The sequence below is a fragment of the Crotalus tigris genome, unplaced genomic scaffold, assembly GCF_016545835.1.
Source record: "Crotalus tigris isolate CLP2741 ecotype Arizona unplaced genomic scaffold, ASM1654583v1 scf7180000018306.2785112, whole genome shotgun sequence".
Classification (NCBI taxonomy): Eukaryota; Metazoa; Chordata; class Lepidosauria; order Squamata; family Viperidae; genus Crotalus; species Crotalus tigris.
The window spans coordinates 1,473,501-1,483,043 of record NW_024096934.1 but is presented as its reverse complement, the minus strand read 5'-3'; the positions used below and the strand labels follow the sequence as shown (position 1 = coordinate 1,483,043).

At 45.4% G+C, this 9,543-nt stretch overlaps 2 protein-coding genes across 2 annotated transcripts; both read right to left on the bottom strand.

Moving 5' to 3' along the window:
* Positions 1-1,439: 1,439 nt before the first annotated feature.
* On the bottom strand, positions 1,440-3,962 carry LOC120310990. Its single transcript, XM_039350036.1, has 2 exons — positions 3,808-3,962; positions 1,440-2,532 (listed from the first exon to the last, which is right to left on the bottom strand). Exon 2 carries the CDS (start codon positions 2,522-2,524, stop codon positions 1,508-1,510), a length of 1,017 nt encoding a protein of 338 aa, XP_039205970.1. The 5' UTR covers positions 2,525-2,532; positions 3,808-3,962; the 3' UTR covers positions 1,440-1,507.
* Positions 3,963-7,662: 3,700 nt separating this feature from the next.
* Positions 7,663-8,822, bottom strand: LOC120310989 (arylamine N-acetyltransferase 2-like). Its single transcript, XM_039350035.1, has one exon. It carries the CDS (start codon positions 8,560-8,562, stop codon positions 7,717-7,719), a length of 846 nt encoding a protein of 281 aa, XP_039205969.1. The 5' UTR covers positions 8,563-8,822; the 3' UTR covers positions 7,663-7,716.
* Between the last annotated feature and the right edge of the window lie 721 nt (positions 8,823-9,543).

Here is a 9,543-nt window from a genome sequence, read left to right as displayed (position 1 = left end):
ACAGTCACTAAATGAATAGTTGTAAGTTGAGGACTATCCATAGCAGAGAAACATAGAGAGTTATGTTGCTATTAGCATTTATCGTTTCCAGATTCTTCTATTTCCCAACTCTGATGTTTTGATGACCACTCCTCAAAAAAAGTTTTGTAGCACTCTGAATTACCTTTTTTACCTCATGTTGTGTGAAGGACACCCAGATAGGTTTTCCTTGTTTGTCAAATTGGAAATGTGGGAGATCACAAAACCCCTCATGACCACCCAAGCGTTTTTGATGTCCCACAATTCATAAGCATGCTGATCACAGGATTCTGCGCTTTTTAGATTCTATGAACAAGGGTTTAGGACTTGCCGCGGCCATCCTGCTGTAGGACAACTCACTGCGAAAGAAAGGTTACACTAATACTGATGAAATGGTAGAATAGAATCATTAAAGAAAGGATGCAACATGAAATGTGAATGACAAAAATCGAAACAATTTTTAAAAATTATTTTAAATAATCAAATTGTTGAATTGTCCCGCGGTGAATTGTCCCACAGCAAGTTTATTTTATTTTTTATTTTATTTATTAAAATTTATAGATCGCCCCACTCCCACAGGACTCTGGGCGGCTAACAATAAGAACACAATATAACTTAACAAGACAAACAATACAGTAACATTCATCCAGGGGTCAGATTTTATAAACCCCAGGCCTGCCAGAAAAGCCAGGTCTTAAGCAGCTTGCGGAAAACCAACAGGGTGGGAGCGGTCCTAATCTCCGGGGGGAGCTGGTTCCAAGACGTGGGCACCATCACAGAGAAAGCCCTCCCCCAGGGCCCCGCCAAATAGCATTGCTTGACCGACGGGACCTGAAGGAGGCCCAGCCTGTGGGATCTAACCGGACGAAGGGAACAAAGTTGGCTGTAGTGAGTTGGCCGTGTGGAGTTGTCCCATTCCATAGGAACAAACCCAAAGAGCTATCGGCAAACATCTAAGATAGTTTCTCTTGATACAAAGCGATTGCGTTCCCCCCCGCCCCCCCCCAAAGCTGGAATGTTCTCCCATTCAGATGGTTCCACCATGAGACAGCTGTCTCCTGTGCTACTTTTGATGTAATGACCATTTCATGTCAGGAGGGCACATAAGGTGATCACATGACCACGAGACACTGCAACTACCATGAGTCAGTTGCTAAGTGTATGAATTGTGATCACGTGACCAGGGGGTTGCTACAACGGTCATTAAGTGCTGTTGTAACTTTGAATGGTCACTAAGTGAACTGTTGTAAATTGAGAATCATTCTGTGCATGACCTCAGGAATGCTGCAGTGGCTGCAACCACACAAGGACCTGTTGTAAATCCCCTTTGTTCAGCACCTTCACAACTTCAGTCACCAAACAAGGGGTCACTCAGTGAAGATTACCTGCAACTTGCCACTGAAAGACACAAGAAGAGGAAGTACATAAATATATGCATTTATTTACTTCTTCCTAGCCTTGTGAAAAGCTTCCGTCCTGAAGTCCGACTTCAACCCTCAGCTGGTGGCAAAGGTATGTTTGTAGGGGGTGAAGGATTGCGGGTGATTTTCAGTGACCGGCAATACAAGACGGGTGTCTTACCCAACCCCAGACAGTAATGCCACCAGTAAAGCTTTTGCCTGGGCTGTAGGATCACCCGGAGAGGTTCTTCTTCCTCCGCTGCTTCTTCCCATTCTTCTTGCTCGGTCTGAAGTCCCAGCCCTCCATAAACTGCAGGGAGGGCAAACTGGCGCTGGAGAAGGGAGACTGTAAGGGACTCTGGACTCACTGATTCGTCGACGTGAGCTTTTAGCCCAAGTTCCAACTGAGAATAGCCAACCTTGCGGGATATTGCATAGCTGCTGGGCATGGGCAGGTCAGTTGCGTTGGAGAGGAGTTTGAGGCACTGCCACTGACCAAAGGCAGCTCCGTAGATGAGGGACAGTCCACCTGGGAGGAATGAGACCACGTCTGGGTGGATCGCAAAGGACTCCTTGTGTCCTGTGGTGGTGGCAAAACAGGTGCCGCAAAGCCGTTGCTCCTCGTCCATCCTGAAGCAAGCCAGATGTTCAGCATCTGCGCCGAAATAGTATAGCCCATTGAGAAGGGTGGGTTCCAAGTGGATCTCCTTAATCAAAGCCCCAGTGGCCAGATCAGCCACACAAAGGACCACCCCTCGCGACAGGAAGAAGATGAAAAAATATCCCTCGCAGAATGCATACTGGTCTGCTCCACGGCAGCTGGGGTGCAAGGGGAAGACATCCGAGGGGGGTTCAGAGTTCAGATCTGTCACTTGGCAGAAGGAGTCCCCATGGAGAAGATAGATGGTTGAACTGCTGGGGTCTCCCACATAGTGGTCCTTTCCACGGCAGGCAGGGTGGAGGGGCTTTATTTTGAGATCTTGTCCTGAGCAGAAGTCAAGTGTTTGAAGGAAATAACCCAAATCTGAGCGGACCACGAAAGCGCCCTGGCGAGTGACAAAGACCTCTGAGCCTGGGGAAGCTGTCTGGGGAACGATGGAAGCCATGGAGGAGACTGTGGATTAGCAATGATAGTTTAATGAAAAACCCTGTTTCAGACATTTGTACGGTATTCCTGAGACTGTTACACTCTAATTTCTTGCAGCCCTCATAACAGGCCATGCTAGTTGAGGCTCACAGCCATGACTGAGTTCAATTGGAGAGGCACACACAGAAACCATAATTAATTAGCTCCCTGGGCCCAAACACTAAAGTACAAAACCTTGTCTGGAAATCAAAGTACTGACTGACAGGTGAATTCCGGGAGTTGAAGACCACACATCTAAAAAATGCCACAATTATACATTATCCTCAATTTGATCAGTAATCAATAAACTATTTAATTAGCAGTGTTTTATTTGGTGTATGAACATTCTGCATATACATACGCACATAATGGAAGTTTATGTGTATTTGTTTATGTGTCTATATGTGTATCTATAGTTATGTGTATCTGTAGATGTTTGTATACACATTCACTCTGTCTGTCTGTCTGTCTGTCTGTCTGTCTGTCTGTCTGTCTGTCTATCTATCTATCTATCTATCTATCTATCTATCTATCTATCTATCTATCTATCTATCTATCTATCTATCTATCTATCTATCTATCTATCGTAATCCAGACAGCAACTGACAGGAAGCTACTTAAAAGCTACTTAAATTAATTCTCACAAAGGTTTATTATGTTTTTTTTCCAAATCAAGAAAAACAAGTTCTCAGCATGGGCCCATTCCAAACTCAGCTCTCCTCCATTCCCTTTTCAGGCAGGGAATTAATTTTTTTTTCTCTCCCTTACCCCTTCCTCCCCACACCGAATTAGGGCAACACTCTTCCTGGGCCAACTCCTGGTCACAAAATCAGGTGAGAACCTGAGAACATTTAGGGAGGACTTGAGAGAGGCCTATCCAATAGGGCAGGGGTTTCCAGTCTTGGCCACTTTTAAGACTTGTGGACTTCAACTCCCAGAATTCCCCATGCTGGCTGGGGAATTCTGGGAGTCGAAATCCACAAGTCTTAAAAGTGACCAAGACTGGAAACCCCTGAGATACGGGAAGCTCGCCCACTGAAGCCAAATTGCCATTTTGTTGTTGTTAAATGCAAAAAAAAAAACAAAAAAACCCCAGCCCGCTAATCCGCAGCGGTTTCCCTGTACCAGCCCTGGGAGAAGCCCTAATTCGGCCCCGCTAGCAGGAAGGGGAACGGCGGGGCCGAAACGCAGGCCCGGAGGCTGCGGGTCGAATGGGGTAGGGTGGGAGGAGAAAGCTGTGGAGGCGACCCGTCCGACCCTTACCTGCTCGACGGCGGCGCCAAGTCGGAGAGGGACGCAGGGCGAAAAGGGGGACCGTGACGGCTTCCGGGTTCAGGCGGGCATGCGCGCCACCCGCGCTCGGCCCCTCCTTTCCCAGCAGGAGGAAGAGAAGACCGGGCGGGCGCGGGGAGGTTGCGGGGCGAGGTGGGCGGGCGGAAGAGGGAAGCGTGGCTGGCCAGTGCTGCAGCCTTAAAACCCATCTGCGGGTTCCCGGGCGGCGCTGGCGGCGCGCGTGGTGTCCGACCTCGGGTCAAGCAGGGGAGGGAGGAAGGGTAGGGGTAAATAGATTAGGGTAGGAAGGTAAGATTAGGTAAGGTTAGGTTAGTTAGGTTAGGTAGGTAGATAAGGTTAAGTAGGTTAATTAGGGTAGGTAAGTAAGGTGAGGTAGGTTAATAGATTAGGGTAGGTAGGTAAGGTTAGGTAGGTTAATAGATTAGGGTAGGTAGGTAAGGTTAGGTAGGTAGGTAAGGTTAGGTAGGTTAATAGATTAGGGCAGGTAAATAAGGTTAGGTAGGTTAATAGATTAGGGTAGGTAGGTAAGGTTAGGTAGGTAGGTAAGGTTAGGTAGGTTAATAGATTAGGGTAGGTAGGTAAGGTTAGGTAGGTAGGTAAGGTTAGGTAGGTTAATAGATTAGGGCAGGTAAATAAGGTTAGGTAGGTTAATAGATTAGGGTAGGTAGGTAAGGTTAGGTAGGTTAGGTAAGTAAGGTGGGTTAGGTAGGTAGGTAGATAAACAGATTAGGTTAGGTAGGTAGGTAGGTAGGTAAGTAGGTAGATGCGGGAGGGAACTGTGGCAATTGGCCTCGGTTAGTGGGGCCGGCCCCTTTCCACTCCTTTTGGCTGGACTGCGGGGGGGGGGGTCGTTTATGGGTGGCGTGCTGGGAAGATTGCGCCCAGGTTGGGATTTGGGTCTTGGATGAGACCTTTTGGTTTGCAAGTACGAATGGGCGACTGGAAACACCGCACCCCTGTCAGCGTAGCTCTTTGCGCGAAGATTTGGAAGCCGCCTTGGTTTGCAAGGAAGGACGGAGAGACCCCTCCCCCGACACGCGTAGGTCTGCGTAGCTGTTTATATGAATATTTTGAAGCATCTCTCTCTCACTCTCTCTCTCACACACACACGCACGTTTGTGAGTGGATCTGCGTAGCTATTTCACAAAACGAAAGATTTTGAAGTCTTGCATGCACGCACCCACGCACTTGCGAACCGATCCGTGTAAATGCACGAAGATGCTGATTTTGTGGCCTTACATACACACACATACACTTGTGTGCAGGTCTGCAGAGTTATTTGCATGAAGTTCCCCCGCCCCCCCCCGTTTCCAAATCCTTTTTGGCGTCTTCTTCCTCCACCCCTTTTTTTTCCCCTCCCGGAAATTTGGGAGAAGAGTTGGATCAAACCGCCTTGCGTATTTCTTGCCGAGATTATTCCGGATAAGGAATTGCACGCTGACATCCAATATTTTGGAACTGCGCTGCAACACATCACCTCTTCGACCTGAATGCGGGATCATTGCAACTCCCCCTTTCGTTTGCATTAACCCTGCAAAAATCACCGACACTTCCGATGCAATGGTTGTGCTATCCAACGCTTTCCTTTTCCTCTCTTAGCAAAACTATTTGTCAATAGAAATCCAGGAAATGAAGAAAAGGTTAGAGCTTATACCCTTTGCAAATGGCTAATCTAGTGAAGAGAAGGAGGGGGGGGGGAGACAGGATAGCAGTGTTCCAATATCTGAGGGGATGTCACAGAGAGGATGGGGTCAGCCTATTTTCCAAAGCACCTGAAGGCCAGACAAGGCATAACAAATGGAAACTGATAAAGGAGAGATTCAACCTGGAAATAAGGAGAAATTTTCTGACAGAGAACAATCAACCAGTGGAACAGACTGTCTTCAGATGTTGTGGGGGCTTCATCACTGGAAACTTTCAAGAAGAGACTGTACTGCCACCTGTCAGAAATGGTTTAGGAACTCCTGCTTGGGCAGGGGGTTGGACTAGATGACTACAAGGTCCCTTCCAACTCTGTTACTCTAATTATATTTCTGATGCCCTGGCCTTGTACTGGAGGGCATATTTGTGCGTGGATGGGTCGTATCCTACAAATATCACTGGTCTCTCTAGCACAGTGGTTCTCAACCTGTGGGTCGGGACCCCATTTGGGGTCGAATGACCATTTCACGGGGGTTGCCAAACAAGGCTGTCCGCCATTTTTTCCCCCTTTTCTTTGGCCAGGCCCCTGGCACCCGGTGATGTATAAGTGGTTGGGGGTCACCACAACATGGGGAACTGTATTATGGGGTCACGGCATTAGAAAGGTTGAGAACCAATGCTCTAGCAGGAATCGTCTAAAATAAGTTCTGGCAATCTGAGCAATTTCCTAAAGTCTTGACCCCAATTGCTACAATACTCCAGGATGATCTTGCTGGCTGGAGAATTCTGGAAGTCCATTCAATTTGGAAGTTATCCTATCTGGAAAACTCAGATAAAGTCTACTCTACAGTGATGATATTATAGACTCCTTTTCAAGTATAGTTCATTTATGTACATGAACCCTTCTACTGCATAGGTAGAAAAGCAACTTTTTTCTCTCTCTTCCAATCGTAGAAAGCAAACAAAATGAAATATACAATATGTACTTTTCTTTTCTGTTAATGTAGTTGTAGGGCATATTGTATTAATAACATCCTGTTCAGATGTAGGAGAAAGAAAGGGTATTTCTTTCTTTCTTTTTTGTTGTAGTAATTGAGGTTTTATTTAATTTGACCACATCCCTTCTGCCAAATAAGGATGCACAAAGCAAAGGTAACTAAGCAAGAATTGAGACCAGTCTATATGTGTTGTTGTCAACTGCAGTGAGTCTAAATTTGGCAGAAGTAGGATAGGATAGCATATCATAGGATAGGATAGGATAGGATAGGATAGGATAGGATCGGATCCACTTTCTTAAAGTGTTTTTTTAGTGTGGAAATTCTTTTTGAGAAAGTCACAATGGGAAGCTAGTATTTTAGCTTGTATTTGACAAAGACCACAGGAATTTCCTAGGATGGATCACCACTGTGAATAACCTTAATTGCCCTAAAAAACTAGATAATATCTTAGTCATACTTCTGGGGAAGATGGAGTTTGTAATCAAACTCACCTAGGTTCTTTTAAAGCTGAACAAAAGCATAGACTGATCGACTACCAATGCATCTGGATTCATCTTTTATGTAGCAGTCATTGATAAGTGCACAAGTACAGGCAAAATCATGTTCAGGGTTCCTTATAAATCTAAATCAGTGGTTTTCAACCTGTGGGTCGGGACCCCATTTGGGGTTGAACAACCATTTCACGGGGGTCGCCAAACAACACAGTCCGCCATTTTTCCCCCTTTTCCTTAGCTGTGCTACTGCCTTTCATTCTATTGGCTTTTGAAAGCCAATAGAATAGACTCTCTTGAATAGAGTCTAATTCTATTGGCTTTCAAAAGCCAATAGGAATTGTCCAGGCTGTCTCTGCCCTGCTGAGCCCACCAAAAGTCCCATTCTGCAAACAGTGCTGCACCTGTTGAGTAGTCCTTGACTTACGACCGGTTGGGGGTCGCGGCATTAAAAAGGTTGAGAACCACTGATCTAAATGATGATACTGCAATTGCCACAACACTAAAATGCTAATCAGTAGGATATCCAAACTTAAATCAGTTGAAGTGTTTCTTAACCCTTTACAGAATCACAAGCATGATCTTTGACATGATCTTTAACATGATCAACCTGCCCAATTCCATATTTCCATATTTCATTACAATCTAAAAGTGATCCCCCTTTGCTTTCTCCACTAATTAATCTTGTTGAAGAGGTGGCAATAAATCCTTAATCGATCAGCCTGCCCAATTCTATATTTCATTACAATCTAAAAGAGATCATTGTTCGCTTCTCCCACTAATGAATCTTGTTGAGGAGGTGGCAGGATTTTTTCATCCTTTGGTTCAAAGTTCTTCAGGTTGACCCCAAATTTATCAAAGAGAACGGTTGGGATATCAGAGTTCTGCAAGAAGGTTTCCGTACGTTCCCTTCCCATGGTGAAAATTAGGCGCTGGCCCAGGTAGGTCAGACGTCCACCACCGGCTTTGTGCAAAGAACAAAAGGATTTGCAGGTGAAGATAGAACAAGGTGAAGTCTGGTGGTAAAGACACATGTCAGAAAAGTCTTCTAGTTTCTTCTCCTCTAGGGTGAATTTATAGAGGAATCTCCCCCTCTCTCCAGAAATTTCCCGACGTTCCAGGACCCAGGTAGCTCCTTCCAGACTCAACCAAAATATGCCTGCTTCTTGAACTTGTTCCACCTCGGGCTTCATCTCTAATGGTTCCAGGAAACCTTCTCCAAACCCAACATCACACAGAAACTGCTGCCCATCCAAGTCTACCAAAATTATCAAGTGGTCCAACGGAGGACCGTAGCACTGCGTGAAGCGGTTCCAAACACGTGCAGCTATAATTTTGGTGTGGAATCCCAACACTTGCAGCAACCACTGGAAAAGTCCATTCAGCTCACAACAAAAACCACCCCGGTGGTTTTGAACAATCTTCTCATACAGACGAGGCAATTCCAGGCTGATGGGCTCTTTGCAATGGATGCTGAGGCTCTCAAAGGGTACTGAGAAGAGGTGGGAACGGTGGAGGTACTTGAGGGTCTCCAAAGAAGGGCAGGTAGAGACACCTTGGAATCCCATCCGTTTCAGGTAACATCCAACATCCATGTCTGACTGGATGGAAGATCTTGAATAGGGACGTTTCAAGATTCCTGCTTTACCTCTTTCCAAGATCTTGTTCCTTTGATTTCTTTCAGTAACGAAGCTCTAAACGGGGGTTGAGACTCCAAGACACTTCAGTTCCCAAGTCTCTTCTCCTTTCCTGCCTGATTTCCTTCCCCTCTTCCCCAAAACTTTTCCCTTGGAATTTCTGCTGTGAGTTTTGCTGTCTACACAGCAGCTGGTAGTTTCATTATGCCAGGGAAGCGAAAGAGGAAGTGAAAAAAGTCAGAACCTCCCACTTGCTTTATTTTGTAATTTATGTATATTAACCCTTTTTCCACCTCGGATGACTTTAGGGCATTGGATTTCTCAGGGAATACAATAGACCTGGAAGGGACCTTGGAGGTCTTCTAGTCCAGCCCCCTGCTCAAGCAGGAGAACCTATACCATCTCAGACAAGTGACTATCTAGCCTCTTCTTAAAAATCTTCAGTGTCCATGATTTCTGGAGGCAAGCTGTTCCAATGTTAGGGAATGTTCTGCTTTTCAGGTTTCTTTTGCAGAGATATTTCAGGAACGGAGATTTAACTGATCTTGCTTAACACATGAATATTTATGAGAGCAACCAAGCTTGATGCCATTATCTGTGCTGGGTCATGATAGAGGACTCTCTAAACTATTAAGGATCAAGCTGAGATGCTTTAGTTCTCAGTAAGAACACTTGATTGTGTGTTTGTATGCATGGATGTCTTCATTTGCTTACTGATTTGGATAATGATCTGAGACTATCCTCTGCTGTCGTACATGTACAATTTTCCTTCTCCTTCAGTCATTCAGTCACAACAGAATTTGCAGATAAATTTTACCTCATTCAAGGAACTTACTTTGCAGAATGTGGAAATGTTCTATATACATATGTTTTGATTTCACAAAAACAAAAAACAACATTTGCCAAAATACCACACAACAAGCCCATAAAGTGTGTGCT

Excerpts from the sequence above, each read along its gene's own strand:
- LOC120310989 (XM_039350035.1), bottom strand. The coding sequence starts at position 8,562 with ATGGATGTTGGATGTTACCTGAAACGGATGGGATTCCAAGGTGTCTCT.
- LOC120310990 (XM_039350036.1), bottom strand. The coding sequence starts at position 2,524 with ATGGCTTCCATCGTTCCCCAGACAGCTTCCCCAGGCTCAGAGGTCTTT.